General features: G+C 37.9%; 1 protein-coding gene across 6 annotated transcripts in view; it reads left to right on the top strand.

The window, feature by feature from the left end:
* Positions 1-16,200, top strand: part of TMEM117 (transmembrane protein 117) — a 483,464-nt gene extending 467,264 nt beyond the window's left edge. For 5 of the 6 annotated variants that reach the window (XM_019419099.2, XM_019419100.2, XM_019419101.2 and 2 more), the window contains one exon: positions 1,505-3,239. In XM_019419099.2, the coding sequence (XP_019274644.1) occupies positions 1,505-2,151 (647 nt within the window). In that variant the 3' untranslated portion in view covers positions 2,152-3,239. Of the gene's footprint in view, positions 1-1,504; positions 3,240-15,966 lie in introns of those variants that run through there. The other variant, XM_053895726.1, reaches the window with a different exon arrangement.
* Positions 16,201-19,131: the final 2,931 nt, after the last annotated feature.

The following is a 19,131-nucleotide window of genomic DNA, read 5'->3' as shown; positions in this document are numbered from 1 at the left end:
TATCATGTCTTAGGCAAGGCTTTCATGTTCATAACAGTAACAATTACTTAGTTTCTATTATGTACCAGGCACTGCGTTTAGCATCTAATTATCTTATGAAATACTAACAGCTTTAGGGGCGCCTGGGTGGCGCAGTCGGTTAAGCGTCCGACTTCAGCCAGGTCACGATCTCGCGGTCCGTGAGTTCGAGCCCTGCGTCAGGCTCTGGGCTGATGGCTCGGAGCCTGGAGCCTGTTTCCGATTCTGTGTCTCCCTCTCTCTCTGCCCCTCCCCCGTTCATGCTCTGTCTCTCTCTGTCCCAAAAATAAATAAAAAACGTTGAAAAAAAAATTTAGAATACATACTGCAAAAATTCATTAGAATGGTTTAATAAGTTTGCCCAAGATTCTGTCTCTCTTTTGTCCCAAGAGCTCTATAATCTTGTGAAGCAGTAACTTAATCATGTTCAATACTGTTATCTTCAGATACAAAATAAAAACATTTGACATACTATATATAACATTTATAACTAAAGCTTTTGGAGCTTTTGGAACTAAAGCAATATATATATTGCTATATATAGCAATATAGCACCTGTTTGCTATAGGTGATAGCAAAATGTATCACCTATTTTGCTACAGCAAACCTATAAGGTATTACTATATCATGATATACTTGATATTGTAAAGCTTGCAATAAATTGTGATTATAATAAAATTATAATGGAATCTAGTATCCCTTGAAAATTTCCCTATGTTCTTTTTCATTTGCAGATGTAGGGATATCATAGATAATATGCCTCTAAACAATGTCTTATTTGCATGAGAATTTTAAATACTACAAAGAAATTATAGCGGTTACAATCTCTCCAAATCATCTCTTCTAAAGCAGTTTATTGGCTTTGGTTGTATTTATATGTCTGATAAATGGATTCTGTTCAATGAGATTTGATGCAATTATTTTTAAAGTCTTGAAATGAATGCTCAAGAATTATTGATCTGAGTCACATCAACTAACGGTTTAATCAACAGGTCACCTACAAACAGCAATGTGAATTCAATTGATATACTGCTGTGTTTGCATTGCAAAATGATTTCTTGTCTAGACACAATTATAAAACTGTAAGAGATGTTCAATCAGATGTTAGACTTTTCTAAGAATTTAATTAGAACTTTGTTTTTTAAATATTAATTGAGATATTCTAGAGAATAACCTACATGGAACCAAATTTGAGTATGGCTGTGGTACCTACAAAACAAGGCAGCTTAATCTGGTTAGTATAAATAGCATAAATTATTGACTCTGGGACCTACAGTTACATTCTCATGTGGTCTAGAATACATTTAGGAAATATCCTTTGCCAATTCACTTAATGGCAGCATAGCACTCTCAAAAAAATGCTAACAGGTCTAAGACATGAACAATTTATACTATTATACCATTATCTCCATTTTATTGGGGAAAAAACCCTATTGCAGTTTTATAGGTCTTTGACTAATATGCGGTATTTCTTTTTTTAATGCAGGTAAATGGTTTAACTATGGAATTATCTTTCTTGTCCTGATTTTGGATCTTAATATGTGGAAGAACCAGATATTTTATAAGCCTCATGAGTACGGACAGTATATAGGCCCAGGGCAGAAGATATACACAGTGAAAGACTCTGAAAGTTTAAAGGATTTGAACAGAACCAAACTTTCCTGGGAATGGAGGTCCAATCACACTAACCCTCGGACTAATAAAACATATGTTGAGGGAGATATGTTCTTACACAGCAGGTTCATAGGGGCTAGCCTTGATGTCAAGTGTCTGGCTTTTGTTCCGAGTTTAATAGCTTTTGTGTGGTTTGGATTCTTCATTTGGTTCTTTGGACGGTTTTTGAAAAATGAGCAAGGCATGGAGAATCAAGACAAAACTTATACTCGCATGAAAAGAAAATCACCGTCAGAACATAGCAAGGACATGGGGATCACTCGAGAGAACACACAGGCCTCAGTGGAAGACCCACTGAATGACCCTCCTTTGGTTTGCATCAGGTCTGATTTCAACGAGATTGTCTACAAGTCTTCCCACCTAACGTCAGAAAACTTAAGCTCACACTTGAATGAATCTACCAGTGGGACAGAAGCCGATCCAGATCCAACAACTTCTAAAAGTACACCTACGAACTAGATTCACTTGGAGACAGCACAAAAAGCAACCTTGAGTGTAACTTTAAAAAGTTAGTCTTTCCTTTTGTAAATGTAAAGTTTACGTAGTGTTAGGTAAAGAAACACAAACAATGCCACAACGGTGCTCAACATGCTTTTTCTAGGACTCATTGTTTTCTATTTGTATTATAATCTACGTGCCTACTGTATATCTAACAGTCCTTTAGAGATTGCTTTTCACAATTGCACAAGCTATTTACTGACTTTACAGCATAGTAGAAGATTAGCTGATTACCCGTGTATCTGATGTTCAACCATAGTGGTGCCTTGAGACATTAAACTGTTTTTAACTGTACCAGAAATGAAGTGTGGAACAGTTCTCTAACCTACTTCACATGGGGTGTTTTTTTTTTTTTTTTGTATACAATTATTTTTGATCTACACTTGATGTCTTAGCAGGAAACAGATCTAGCCAATATGTGGCTTAGGAAGTATCTCTTTTACCTATTCAGCAGTGGAGTTGATGACTCTGACAGCAGGATTGCAGAGAGGCATGGTGATTGCCTTTGAATTTGTATTGGCTATCTGCCAAATACAAATACAGATTCAAAATTCAGTAATAGGAGAACGATAATCCAGCATGGGTCACTACTTGTGAAATGTGACTTTCTCCAACCAGTAATTGCAATTAGATGATAATACCTAATTATGTTTTCCTAATTAAAGATAAATTGCTACTTGATTAAAAATCCTGCCCTTCACCTATGGGAACAAAGGTTAAGAGGCACAGTTGGATGAACTCTCAAACTTATTGGCATTTACACAAAGCTCTAGAAAACCAAGGAACTGAAGTTTTAATCATGTGAAGGTTGTACAGCCTACTATCTACAATATTTGTACATCTTTCTGTAAATATGGCTCTGGACAATGAAAATTGAACAACATATGCCAACCCTGAATAAGGGAACTCCTCTAAAAGTTATGCAGCAGAACCTTGTGAGGTAGAAAAAGAAGTGCATGAAAGAATCTGTTTAGTAGCTTGTTTTGTGTGTTTTTTGTTTTTTTTTAAGAATTAAACATCATACATTAATAAATATGAATTATACATCAGTGAATCTGTGATGTAGTTTTTTGTTTATAATGGATTCATTTGTATATTAATTTAACAACAGCCCATTTAATTTTAACTTGATGCCAGATGAGTTAAAAAATGGAACATACCCAACTTGCTTTTAATTTTGTTCCATAAATTGTGGTTGCATGTTCTTCAGGGGGTTGGGGAGATGACTTTTAAGGCAAAATTATTCTCCTGTCACATACTGACATAACTGTATTTTGTCTTTATGATTTTTAAAATATCTCTTGTTTTGATCTATCTGCTTTTAAGCTTGCAGCATGCTGAATTTAGCATGTGTGATAGAACTATGTATTTATCTGTCACTTGAGAGCCAGCTTTAATAAACACTTTCCTACAATTGTTTACTAAGCAATTAGAACCATGCCCCTGCTGTTTCATTTACCTTTAATAGCTATGTATGGTGCAACTTAGAATTATAAGTATCTCTGAAACTAAAAATGCAGAGATCAAGCTCACTATAGTAACCCACTGACCATACTGTTTAAAGAAACTTACCATGTTCTTGCTTGGCCAATGTGGTAACATTGGCCATTACCAAATTTACATAGCATAAAACATTGAACTTTTGACTCTAGGAGAACACACACACACACACATAGACTCATATATTTATATACACTCACTGTTCTATAAATATATATATATATAAAATATATATATTATCCTGAAAGTTAGTGTCTTATAGACTGAAGAAGGAAGTTGATTTATAGAAAGTGGGTGTTTATTAGCAGTATATAGTCCTTATGAAAATATTATTTGATAATTTTTAGGTAGGTATTAAGGAAAAAGTGGTTCAATGAGGTAATCTAATTCGCAGAAGATAGAAAAAATAACAGCACTATGCTTACGTGTATCCTAGTGTAGGGACTGACTAGAGAAGGTGGCTATCAGCTGACATGAAAATGTATCTTTAAAGTTTCCCTAAGTTTTAGTAACAAATAGAGTAATTACCAGTAATGGCATTTTTTTTTTTCAGCAATGGCATTTTAATAGGATCCAAACCTTTGAAGGCTTCCAATAGTTGTGTATATCAATCTTGACCTATTTATCTACCCATGGGTCTCCTTCCTTATTCTGCTACCTCTTTTAGTACACCATATTTGCATTTATACCAAGTAAAGATTAGCAAATCAAATAAAATCTAATGAAAGTCAAAAGCACATGTACTAGTGCTTTTTGAATACCAGACCTTTTGGACTATCAAGGGCATTACGGAAAAAAAAAAAAAAAAAAAAGTAGTAAACCCAGAAAATAAAGGGTTAAAAAAAAAGGATTAAAAAACCACTAACTGCAGATTCTAAAGAAAGCATAACAAATGTGATGCCTTAATTGCAGTGATGCTTAAGGACTATAAACAATTATATTTCTACTGTTCAGTAATTACAGTATTTTCTTTCATGCAGTGCAGAATTTGCACTAATTTGGCACAATTTTAGTATCCTACATTATAGAGTACTTCATTAGTAGTTTAAATGGAAAATTAAATAAACACTATGAATTTATGCCTGATAATATATGCCTAGACATAAATCTCATCACCACATGCTCATTTGTATTATATAACCATACTTAGTTATCTCATACTCTCCCCATGGTGGCCACTTATCATGTTCACTTATATTATAGCACAGCTGAGATTACCAGTGAATCCTATTAGAAATCTTAAGAATTATTTCTTTTCCATTTGCCCGAAGAGCCAGCCAGGCACAAAATCTCCTTTTACTTTTCATCAGATTTCCATCAGGTCATTCCCACAAGCACTACTGGCTGACAGTACAATGGAAAGTAGTTGTGCAACATACACACTCACATTTGAGGATGGGAGTCAATACTGTTGTCATATTTCACCACTGGCCACCATAAGCAATTCCAATACATTATTTGCCTACCCTGTGGATCACCAACCCAACTCAATATGAAACATGGGAAGAGAACTTCCTCTTAGCTGTCTCTGTAACTGATGACTCATGATGCCAACGGAATAATCTGACATTTGACTAAGACCTTAGCACTCCATAATTGCTTATTACCTATCTGTCCTCACTCTGAACTGATTCCTATTTTAAATTAAAACTCTTGGCTATGCAACCACAACCTGGGTATTGGGCTTTTAATGGTGTTTTCCCAACCTCAGACTGGGATGGCTCACTATTCTATCTTGCCTGATTTCCTCCAGAAATCAGAAATTTTGCCCCTCAGAATTCAACTCTAACCTATTAGCTAATCCCATCTTTAAGATGGGGAAAACAAGTCAATTAGTTTTGCAACAAACTGGCACTTTTTTGATTTATCCAAATTTTTATTTTAAACATATTTGTGTGCATAGGGTTCTGATTAATGGGAACTGGTATGGATAAGAGAATCAAGGTCATAAATTTTGGCTTCTACTGTTTATACTGGACTAGAACTGAACTGTAATCTGAACAACTAGAGAAGTTTAGATGTAGTATTTGTAGCTCACAAGTCACTCTTGTTAAAGATAACTGGAAAAAGAGCTAGATATTTATATTGGAAAGAGAAGATTAGGCAGATAGTGGAACATGATGGAAGTTCTTGCCATGACATCTGGGAAATAAAAAATGGTAGTTTTAGTGTGAGTGGGCTTTAAAACTCTGGCAAGGGGATGGAAACCTTTGTAAAAGGAACTTCAGCATAAAGTTATTGTGAGTCCACTACTTCTACCTAATAAGAGTCCTAAGAGGACTCAAGAAGATGTTTCAACATAACTGAGGGGGTTACACAAAAGGTTGGTTGGTTGGTTGATTTCTTAAACATTCTACCACTCATGTTACTCTGTGTCTGTCCAGGAAATATGGTGAGACCTGGGAGAGGGGACATGGGGTCCATGAAACAAACAATAGAGGTGGGTGTGGGCATAGTGGGCAATGTGAGAAGAGAAAGACAAAAATCTACACTTAAAAATTTAGAGAGACTAGAACATCCTTGATAGAAGAACAAAGATGGCAGCAAAGTTGACATATTGTAAACAAAAATGCCTTGCAGATGCTTTATGATAAACATTCTGAAAATTTTAGTAAAACAAAGTATTATTACTACTTTAATATGTATAATATAGCACAGATATTATTTTAATTGTGAGGAATCCATTATTTTACTCAGAGAATATAAAACACATATAAGGAGCACCTGGGTGGCTCAGTAGGTTGGCCTTTTGGCCTTGGCTCAGGTCATGATCTTGGGGTTCATGAGTTTGAGCCCCACAACTGGCTCTCTGCTACCAGGGCAGATCCTGATTCAGATCCTCTTTCCCTCTCTCTGCCCCTCCCGCGCTCACCCTCTTTCTCTCCCTCTCAAAAAATAAATAAAATCAATCAATAACATATAACTCATAGGTTTATTTCTTACCTCTATCCTCCAAAAGATTTTTCATAAGGTCTTAAGTTCCTTCACACCAAATAATTGTACTACTAAACTTTTTGAGGACTTATCTGCATGATTAAGAAGGACCACTCCAATTTATCATTGACAACTACATTAACAAAACAAATTTATAGATGCTTCTCGCCCTAATGAATTGTTTTCACTCTATCCAGAGCATTGCTCATTCCTCATAATAATAAGACTACCATTTTGAGTATTTTCTATATGCAAACAAATTACACATTTAATCCTCATATAAACCACGGAAGGTAAATATGGTTAATTTTTTTACAATTGCTAAAAACTAAGGCTCAGAGAGGTTTATTAGCTTGCCCAAGGTCACAAGGCTGGCAAATACAGACATAAGATTTGAACTCAGATGTGTGTAACTCCAAATCCCATTATTTTCCACTATAATCCTTAATTAAGATCCATTCAAACTACAGTATCCATTTCAAACAGTATCTTTGGTGAGAATGACCTGGGGAACCTTGTAAAACCATTCAGATGCCTGATTTCTAGCAATTCTTTTATCTCAAGAATCTAAGTTAAATAATTTCTAACAGGTGTCTTGATGCAATTTACAAGTTCTATCTTATGATTGAAACAGATAAGGTTGAATTAAATGACAGAAGCATTCAGTTCGTTTCCAGGTGTTCTGATTTAAACTACACTTATAAAACCACAACACCGATTTGTCCTGACATAATTTCCAGTGTTGGAATTGGTTTATTTCCTGATTTCACTTTCCTAGGAGAGGAAAGAATTGACCTCTGCATGTTTTGAACACACCAATAGATATGAATATTCAAACAAGAAAAAAAAATGATGCATTGATGGACAGATTTAGAAAGCACAATTCAAATATGGGATCTAGAAGTAACTATATTTTGAAGAAGCCATCTGAAATTTATTATTTTTAAAAACCTTTATAAAGGTGAGCAAACGGTATTGTGACAGGACAAGCACTGGCTTTGAAAAACATGTCCCTTGAATACTATAAGCCTTAGGTTCTCATTCCCCAAATGGGAATACCTCACAGTTTTGAAGAGTTTGAACTAAAACTGTATGTGCAAGAATTCTGTGAACTGAAGTTAAGTTGTGCAGATGTGAGGTACTATCGAAGGTGTGGGGCACCAGTCACCTTAGTGCCCACCTTTCAATAGCGCCCATTAGTTTACCTTCATCAGCAGCTCCAGGCCAATGCTGCCATTGAACATGGTTGGGCTGTTTGCTCCCAATTTGTCTCTCTGTAATTGTTTTGAACTCTACAAGCCTCAATGTTAACGCATTTCAGTTTTAACAGAAGTTCAGATTCCTTAGTTTAAAGCAAGTGGCTAAGATGTCTGAAATCAATGGCCATAATCCCTTGGAGCTGCTGGGCCAAACCTATTCATCAAGATTTTCTCTGCTCTAGCATTCTTAAATTATTTCCTTCCTTTCATGATTGCCTTACCAGCTTCTCTTATCAGGGCTTTCTCATCGTGCCAGTAATCCACCACATTTCATAAATCCTGAAGTGTCTTCAGCATTTCAATGAGAGCCGACATGCACACCTGAGCCCCTGCACTTCAGGATCTTCTCACCTGTGATTGGATGTAGTCAAGGAAGCCATTCTAAATCAGGGTGTCACTCCAGCCTTGCCTTTTAGGAAGAATCTACCTTATATACCATGGAATCCAGGCAACACCTTAGCCACAGCATAGTCATTTATAGAATGATACTTTAAAACAGTATCCTGGTTTTTTACTCAGCTTACAGACTTAGTGCTTTGAATACCTTATTTTATCTGGATAGTCCAGTTGACTTCAACCTAACAACACTGGAAAAGGTCAGCACTTAAAAACAGTCACTCTTGTCTGAAACAAAATGTGTAAGATGAAACAAAGAGCAATAACCAATTCAGGAAAGACAATTACTATTCTAAAAATTACTACTCAGATTTGATAATAATGAAATTACTATAAAATTTCCTTTGAACAAATTATAGTGTTCTTGAATTTGAACAACAGTATTTAGTTTCTAATATGCCAAAAAACTGAGAGGCTCTTTTATTTGCATATCCAATGTCTCCAGTGGAGATAGACTGTACCTACTTTGTGTCTCATGGGTCTACTCTCCTCTCTGTCATTATTACTTACTGCCATGCAGAGATCCATCCTTCTTCCTAAAACACCTGCAGTGTGGTCTTAACTGGTCTTCTTGACTCTCACCTTGTCCAGTACAATCCATTTTCTATACTTTTATCAGAACAATCTTTCTAGAGTCTAAATCTGATCATGTAACTTCAGTCTTTCAGTGACCACTTGTTGCTCACCAGTGTTTTTTTGTTTTTTTGTTTTTTTCAAATTCCAACTGGGAGATGAACTCATTGTTTTTATTTGGTAATCGGAAGAACATACAAGTACTTATTCATTACTAGATGATGGGGGAAATTATACATTGACAGACTGTTGGCCTCATCCATGAAATAAAGATTTACAATAAACACATCTTTAATTTATTGAGAGCAGTTTAGCATTTCTGTTTTACATGAATCTTTACGAATTATTTTTGCATTTGGAGATGTGATGCTATGGCATTTGAATAGTTTGTTTTAGTACAAACCAGCATCATAGGGAACAAAACACTCTTCTTTAGAATGGATGACCATTCTCTTGCCCTACGATATACAAATGCAAATCACAACCAGCATTTTATCTGCTAGAAACATATTTTACGTTATGGAAGTACATTCTGTCACTGCCATAAAATAGCTCACCAGTGGTTTTTAATAATATTGTCTACAACTCCAAATTCCCAGTGGGCTAACAATAAAATATCCTTTCTTGCTCATGTTGCAACTGAACTGAGTGTCCACTGGGTGGCTTTCCATTCAGTGACTTGGTGTTTCAGACACAGTTCAACAAGTGGTTCCTTGACTTTCTGGGATCTTAGTGTTCTGTGTATCTAGCTGGCTGATGAGGAAGGAGAGAAGGTCAGGAAGATCCTACAAGTTTGAGGAACATATCCGGTAGGGACATATGTCATTTTTTGCATTGCATTGGCCAGAATTCTGGCAAGGTATGGTAGAATATGTCATTCAGCTCTATGACCATAAAGGTCAAGGCAATTTGGGCAACTTCTAATGAGAGGACCATTTACATAATATACACCCAACCAGGTCTCACACCGGGAAGTTCTAACTCAGTGGGCTTAGGAAAAAACTGAAGTTGAGCTGAGTTTTAAGAGTTCCGTGGGTAATTCCCTAACAAACATCAATTTGGGGATTATTGATAAAATGCAAAATCCTATCTGATACTCAAGACTCTATCTGACTTCTGTATTGTTTTGTTTTCCCATGCCCAATGGGTTCTAATCACCCAGCAATGTTCAACTACTTTCTGCTCTTCTAAAAAGTCTCTATCCCATTTAATTCTGCTTTTGTTCATTATCTTTTGTTTAGAATCTCCCTTTTCCATCATGACCACCAGGATAAACTCAAATATCACCTTTTATTAGGTCTTTCTTCATCTTCCAACATAGAACTGCCTACCCCTTTATTGTGTGCCTATATGACCTACGTTTTATCTATTATAGTATCTTTAACATTCTTTTTTTCTATATGGTTGTATGTCTGTATTTGTATTAGATTATAATGTTCTTGATTCTGCCTATAAGGATGAACTGAGGTGGGGAGAAGAATCACACATTAATTATCTTTTATCATTGTTTCTAACTCAATAAAATTTGAATGAATAACTATCTAAAGAGGGAGGAAATGTACTTAGAATTGTCTAATTTAAGTAGAATATGCTCAAATTCTCTGATCCTCTCCATGATAAATGTTGTAAGGGAATGGACTATACCAATCAAATCCTTGAAGTTAAGCAGGAGGCAGGATCATTACTTACATTCAATATGGGGAATGGGGGACATATTAATCAGGGCTCTCTAGAGAATCAGAACCAATAGGATGTGTAGATATAGATACAGGAGATACAGATAAATACAGATATATATGAAGATTATTATGAGGAACTGTCTCATGAGATAATTGAGGCAAAGAGGTCCCACATCTGCCCTCTGCAAGCACTAAACCCAGGAAATTCAGTCTGAGTCTGAAGGCCTGAAAACCAAGGGAACCAATAAAACAAATCTCAATCCAAGGACAGAAGAAAATGACATGGCCCAGCTCAACAGTGAGGCAGGTGGAAAAAAAGGACCAAATTCCTCCTTCTTTTGCCTTTTGTTCTTTTCAGGCCCTCAGTGGATTGGATGATACCCAACCACATTGGGAGGGCAGTCTACTTTACTGAGTTCACCAATTCCAGCGCAAATGTCATCTGGAAACACCTCCAAAGACATACACACATACAATGTTTAATCTGGGTACCCATGGCCCACTCAAGTTGAAACAGAAAATTAACCACCCAAAAGGGGTAAGGATAGCAAATTTTAAAAACCTAATTAAAAAGGAGTGTTACAATTGAATCAGAAAAAATGCACACAAATTCTTCCTCAAGTATGGGAGTCTCAAGACAGGTACCAAGAGCCAAACCAGGACAAAGAATGAGAGATGATTAAAACAAAGAGCAGCAAATTAGAGTGGCAGCTGGAAGTCCACCAGTCTAATTCCTGAAACAGAGGTGCTATATTCTCATCCGACTGCTCAATGCTTCTACTACAGATTTGCATGGGTGAGTTGACTGTGATTGACTGGGTAGACAGTTGCATAATCATCAACCATGTATCCTAAGATACCAGACCTTTCAAAAAAGAAATATACTACCCTGCTCTACATAATTTTGTGAAATTGTAGCTCTAGGAGGGAAGACTCCAAGCACTCAAGGAATCCACAGGCAGAACTAAACAGAGTGTAGAGAGATGATGAAACCATTTTGCAGGATTTTACATGTTGTTCTCTGAAAGCCAAAATTAGAAAATAAACATAAGTCAGAAGCTCTAAAACTGTGATTATAGCTGTACTTCTGTAACTTGTATCTCAGAATTCCTTAGAAACCTATTTACATGTTGAAAACATCAATTATTCCTCCCATTTGAGCAACGTAGTTCTTGTAATCAATTGCTTTGAGTCAATGCTTAGAATTATTCATGAAAGAGTTATATTTTAATGGCATTTGATGAGAACCAGCAGCAGCATCCATTAATTTGATTAGTTTTGTATGGGCTGAAAGAGAAAACTGGCACACAGCCCTAAGTGAATCAATAGTGTGGGATCTAAGTGTGAGTATCCAAGCCAGCTTCACTAGCATGGAATCCAGCACAGAATGACGACTGGGGAAGGGCAAAACATTAGGGAAGACATGTCTGCTATCCTCTCTTTCTGCCTGCCTCCTTGCCTTTTTTTTATCATCAGTCTCCTCTTTCGCCAAGGCAGTGAATGTAAGCTGTTTTCCTACTCTATCCTACCCTCAGCCCCACCCTCTGCTGTCCTTTCTAAAGGACAGAATGGAGGTGGGGTGTTTTTTGTTGTTGTTGTTGTTTTTTGGAAATCTAACTTCTTAAATATGTGTCAAAGCCCAAGCCCCAAAACAGAGTAATAAATCTGGACATTGAGGAAAACAGGAGCCAGGGCCTAAGGTTTAATTTCCCTGCATGGTTCATCCATTTGAAAAGGTTGAGGAGTGGCTGTCCAAGAAAGCAGAAAATGGTCTTTATTCAAGTGATCCAATATGAGGGGAGCTGTGGCAGTAGCCACTGCTGAAGCTGTCAAGGTACTATCATAGTTCCAGAGGATCCTGACCAGCTTGAAGCACAAAGCATTCCTGGGAAAGGCCCAAGGAGGGGCACAGTGACAGCCAGAGCTGGGGAACTAACCAGTGTGTATTTTGTGGGTCACTTGGCTTCCATTTAAGTGGTGTGGGGCTCAGGGCCGGACACCAGTAGAGCTGGACTGCAGACAAAAGAACAAGCTGCATTCTAGCCTTGCCCACCAGACATACCTCAGGGGGGAAAGCAACAGCTTAGTACCCACAAAACAAACAGGAACTGGCTCCTGAGAATGAACCTCACTGCTAAGGATGGGGCTCTAGCGACATTGCTAGATTTTGGTAGATGTCACCGGTAACTGAACAAAGCTGAACCCACAGATATAATAATGTTCTTGTGCCCCGCCCCCCCCCCCCCGCCTCCAAAAAAAATAAAAGAATTGAAATAATGACATAAAACAATGCCTTGCTGAGGCGGGAAAGATTGCACCTGCTTTTACAACAGGCTATCAAAAACCAAAACCAAAACAAACACACAGAAATCATTTCAGTAATTCTCATAACGTAATTAAGTGGTCATTTGTGTAATCATGTGCCTAAAGCACATTTCTTTCTCCAGTTCTATAGGCTCACTCATGTATCTCTGGTGCCTCTCTCAGCTGGGAAAGGTGGCCAGAGGTCAGATCATGCTTGGGCCTTGTTGACCATGTTGAGGGCTTTGTACTTTCTTCCAAAGATAATAAGAAACCTCTGAAGAATTTTAAGAAATGGTATCATCAATATAGCATATTTTTAAAAAATCACTCTGACAAAAAATGGATGTCAAGACCCCATGAATACAATACGATACTGAAATCAATTTAGTTTTGGCTTTCGTGTCTTTATGCCCCCTCTCCACAACAGGACAAAATTACTCACCACCTGCTTGTGTGAGGATGACGCACAAAACAGGTTCTGTTTTAATGGATTCTTATTTTGTGTGCTCACTGTAGGCAACAGGGAAATGGCAGTAACTGTGGGTTGGGCCATCCAATTTAAGGATCCCAGAAGAGGCTCTTGTAACTCAGATGTTTATAGGGACTGAAAGATTGCCTGTAAAGATTTCAACTCATATAATGAAGAAAAATATGTATTGTTCAAAAAGTTAACCTAAGGGGTGCCTGGGTGACTAAGTTGGTTAAGCATCCAACTTTGTCTCAGGTTATAATCTTATGGTTCATGAGTTTGAGCCCCACATCAGGCTCTCTGCTGGCAATGCAGAGCCGGCTTCGGATCTTCTGTCCCCTTCTCTCTCTGCCCCCCCCACCCCACTCATTCATTCTCTCTCTCTCTCTCTCTCTCTCTCAAAATAAATAAATAAACTTAGGGGGAAAAAGTTAAACTAAGCTTACAGATAGGGAAATAAAGAGGTATGTCTGGATTTATATATACAGGTAATATACAAAAGTAGAAAGGTAATCCTATGTCTCAGTTCTAGCTCTCAGCCATTGCTTAAAAAAATTTTTTTTAAATAATACAAAATTAAAAAATATTAAACTTAGTTCTGCAACTACTTGTAAAACAACAATACCAATAAAAAGTCTCTTCGTGACTTTACCCACAAAGGACTTATCACCCAGCCTCAGGGGATATAGTCAGAGGTCACCTCTAGCTCTCACCACCTCAGGGTCTGCCTCAGCTATAGAGAGCTACCTTGCCCAGGGACATACTCTTCCTGGAGCAACACAAATACATTATTTCTATCTTAATCAGGAAAGAGTATCAGAAGCCATTTTTATTCACATGGATCAGACAAAAATATTAATTTAGAGTGCTAGCCAGGAATAACTCTACTGCCTTTTGTCAAAACATACCAAAGAAATCTGATCATCTGGACATTCTACAGAATGTCACATTGACTGATTTTATCAATGATACTATATTTATAGGGGTCAATGAGCAAGCGCTGCCTAGCGTACAGAAGATCTTGTAAGAGATATGTGTCCCATGGGGTAGGATATGGACCTTGAAAAAATCCAAAGTCTTGACATAGTCATAAAATTTTTAGGGACCCAGAGGTTAAGAACATACTGAAACGTGCCCTCCAAATTAGTGTGTCTGGCACATCCTACCACAAAAAAGGAAACGTGATGGCTAACTGGCTACATTCCACATACAGAAATAGAACTCCATGCCATAAAGCCAGTAATGTAAAAGGATCTAAGCTTAGGGCAGTAGAGGACTCTGAAGCAGCTCCAAGATGACAGGCAAGCAATCACACCGCCACTTGGGCCACAAGTGTTGTAGGTATCAGTGGTGACGAAAGAAACTGAGTGGAGTTTGTGCCACTGAGAGAATCTTAACGCAGGCCCCTGGGTTTCCAGAGGAGGCTATGTCATCTTCAGAAGAGAATTATACGCTTTTGGAAAAACACCTCCTGACATGGTACTAGGCCCTGGTGGAGATGGGTCCCCTCAGTGTAGGGTGCCACATGACCATACAGCTCATTGCTCGTTATGGGCTGGGTCCTATCAACCCCAGTCATCAGGCTGGGCAGGCCCAGAGTAGTTCAGCGTCAGATGGAGGTGGTACATCTGGTATCAAGCACAAGCAGGACCGGAGAGCCCACATAAGACACATGAGCAGGTAGGCCAGGACTCCCCACAGCATCTATTATGGACTGAATGTTTGTATCCTCCTAAAACTCATCTGTTGAAGCCTAACCACCAGTGTGATGGTATTTGGAGGTGGGAACTTTGGGAAATGATTAAAATGAAATTTGGATGGGGTTTGGGGAACAGAGACCCTACAAGGGGGTATGTGCCTTTATGAGGAGATAAAGAATCGAGAGCTCAATTTCTCTGCTATGTGAGGATCTAAAGAGAACATAGCTTATCTACGAACCTGGAACCTAGATGTCAGACACCAAATCTTCTGGAGCCTTGTTCTTGGACCTCTTAGTCTCCAGAAATGTGAGAAATAAGTGTTTGTTGTTTAAGCTACCTACCCAGTCTATGTTTGTTTTTTATAGCAGCCTGTATTAAGAGCATCCACCTCTATAATAATAGTATTCTTCTCTATAATAATAGTATTCTTCCTTCTACTCATACCTATGAACAATATGGCAGATCCCAAATGAATGACTAAAGGGGGGAAAATAAGCTTGGTTTATGGATAGTTTGGCTTGGTATATGGGTGTCAGCTGAAAGTGGACAGCAACTCTATTGTGGCTCATTCAGGGACAGCCCCAAAAAACACTGGAAAGAGAAATTCTTCCCGATGGTCAGTGCTTTGGTTGGTTTACCTGCTCATATACTTTGTGTGTAAATGGATGTCAACCAAGGTTGGAATAGTTATGGACTTATGGACTGTGGTAAGTGGCCTGGAAGGCTCTTCAGGGGTTGTAGAAGCATATAAATGAACATAAAGGGAATGAGCACATAGTATGAAGATTTTGTATCATATATTCATGCTCATTACAAAAGAGGAATTGACCAAATAGACAAAATGACTCAGGAGTTGATGTGTCAACCTCTACCACTGGACACCCTAGGCAAAAACAAAAAAAAACCCAAAAACCCCACATATTCTGCCTTTGCTTTCTGAGCTCTTCTGTTTGTGTTTTCAGGGAATTGCTGAGGATGATGAGTCACCATGGCAAAAAATTAAATAGGAATATACTAGAACACGCAAACTGGATCGGCAATCTCTACATGAAGAAACCAGAGCTGCCCACTGAAAACATATCATGTTGTGAAAGATGTTTTGTCTGTCATAATCCGGAGAGATTTTTCAGCAAAATCAGTTCATTTGCACTCGTTAAGACAGCAAAAACAATCTGTCAACCTGACCCTCTCCACCATCTCTCTGTGAGCCTTGGGGCTGTCCAAAAGCTATGGGGAGACCTGCCTGCCTGACAGCTGATTAGAATACTTCAGTTAGTTGTGCTATGAACAGGAATTTTTAAATAAGCACAGTAAGCTCTTTGCTCATTCTGTCCAGGTGCTCCAAGACATCCTAAGGATATTGGGATGCTTTTAAAAAGATTTCATTAATTAAGGAATACTGAATCGGATGTCTTCTTACATCCAAAAGCATGTTTATTCCAGCATCTTGAGACCAAAAAGAAAAATATCCAAGATTAGCAAAGGAACAAAGACAGCAGATCCATACAGTTCTGTTTTCACTGCACTATTAATATTACCCTTGCTGAACAGATACAGAAATATCTGATAATCTATGACAGGTGGGAATTCATTTATTCTAGAATAATAAGGGCTGATGTGGCAGCGAATGGATATTCCTTACTTGGCAATTAGGCAAGGTTTCCCAATCATTAGGCTGGTCATTAGACGAAATGACAAGCAGTGCTTCCATGGGAACCACCAGGGCAAGCTTTCTGAAGGTTTTCTTCTCCAAGTAGTGTGTTATGGACCTTTTGTTTTGCAAAACAAACTTCCACACCAAAACATTCACTACACTAAAATCAAGCAAAGACTGACATAAGTACTTTGTTATCCCAAGATTCCAAATTCCAAGAATATGTAAAGACAAATGCTTGTGTGTGAGCAAGTGCCCCCCCCCCACCACACACACACACATTTCAGCAGAGTGAAACATTTCAACACTTGTGCTAAGGTGATGATTGGATTTTCTGAGTATACAATGTTTCATTGGCAAGATAGTAATAAATGAAACATAATGATATTCTTTCATATGCTGCCCCAAGAAACATGTCTGGTTAATGGGATTATTGGCCCCTTGATGGCAAAAACATGACTTCTAAAGCTCTTTACCTTTTTAAAAATTTTTTAAAATGTTTTATTTATTTTTGAGAGAGACAGAGACAGAGTATGAGCAGGAGACGGGCAGAAAGAGAGGGAAACATAGAATCTGAAGCAGGCTCCAGGCTCTGAGCTGTCAACACAGAACCTAACATAGCTCGAACTCAAGAACTCAGGAACCATGAGACCATGACCTGAGATGAAGTTGGACACTCAACCATCTGAGTCACCCAGGTAGGTGCCCCTGAAGTTTTTTTTATCCTAAATAGCATCTTCAATACATACCAAATGGATGAATAAGTAAATGGATGAGTAATAAATTGATGGAAGAATGAATATAATGTAAGTGGTGTGTCAGCTTTACATAATATATGGGTTTATCCCTTTTATTTTCCTACCTGATCTCTTAAAACTTGCTTGCCCAAATTATCTAGAATTCAGTAACACCTCCTTGAGGTGTTCTCACTTCAACTGTTACCCATAGGGATCACTCAGTTCTACCTGCATTTGAGAGAAATGGCAACTTGCCTACTCCATTATCATTGTTTTCCTTCATTGCCATATTTCTTCATTGGTTGCTGTTGGAATTGGTTTCTTTTAGTCACATGGTTGTTTTCATTCTGCTAAGATGACCCTTAAGAATGTATATCCCTTAAATCACTCATCATCAGGGAAATACAAATCATAACCACAATGAGATACCACCTCACACCTGTCAGAATGGCTAACATTAACAACTCAGGCAACAACAGATGTTGGTGAGGATGCGGAGAAAGAGGATTGTTGGTGGCAATGCAAGCTGGTGCAGCTGCTCTGGAAAACAGTATGGAGGTTCCTCAAAAAACTAAAAATATAACTACCCTACGACCCAGAAATTGCACTACTAGGCATTTAGCCACGGGATACAGGTGTGCTGTTTCAAAGGGACACATGCCCCCCATGTTTATAGCAGCACTATTAACAATAGCCAAAATAGCCAAAGTATGGAAAGAGCCCAAACATCCATCGATGGATGAATGGATAAAGAAGATTTGGTACACACACACACACACACATATATACACACATACACATACATATACATACACATACACACAATGGAGTATTACTCAGCAATCAAAAAGAATGAAATCTTGCCATTTGCAACTACATGGATGGAGATGGAGGGTATTATGCTAAGTGAAATTAGTCATAAAAAGACAAAAATCATATGACTTCACTCATATGAGGACTTTAAGATAAAAACAGATGAATATAAGGGAAGGGAAACAAAAATAATATAAAAACAGGGAGGGGGACAAAACAGAAGAGACTCATAATTATGGACAACAAACAGAGGGTTACTGGAGGGGTTGTAGGAGGAGGGATGGGCTAAATGGGTAAGGGGCACTAAGGACTATACTCCTGAAATCACTGTTGCACTATATGCTAACTAATTTGGATGTAAATTTTAAAAAATGAAAAATAAAAAAAAAATAGGAAAAAAAAAAGAACGTATATCCCTTAAAAGAGAAAGCTTTGGGAGGAATGTCCCATCCTTGAGTACCCAAATTGAAGATCTTCTGGTTATCCTCATGTGCAGGGACATCCTCTGTACAAAGTGCAATGCAGTGGGCAAGGTCCTAGGTCCTGAGAGTCCTCTAGTCTTGGCATCACAATGGACTGAGAGAAGCCCTGCCCCCAAAACATCTTTGACCTCTCAGTGTTGAGTCTAGACTCTATTTCCATATGATGCACCTCTTTGAGGCCCTTGTTCCTTCCTACCAAATGATTAACTAAAATCATGAGAGTTCATCACACAGTTTCCGATAATATCAAACCTCAAAAGAAGTGATAGAGGACTCTCTTCCTCCCAGGAGGCTTCTTGACCACATATTTACTCTTCTTTACATTCCAAGTTTCATTGAGGACTTCCCTTGTCTGGCTACCAAATGTCTTGCTCTTTCTTCCTCAAGGGAATTCAGTCTTACCTTTACATAACTAAGAACTACTCAACTGACTTACCTAAA

Source organism: Panthera pardus, unplaced genomic scaffold (genome assembly GCF_024362965.1).
Source record: "Panthera pardus isolate Hobbes unplaced genomic scaffold, ASM2436296v1 HiC_scaffold_6, whole genome shotgun sequence".
Lineage (NCBI taxonomy): Eukaryota > Metazoa > Chordata > Mammalia > Carnivora > Felidae > Panthera > Panthera pardus.
This window is presented reverse-complemented; position numbering and strand designations above follow the sequence as displayed.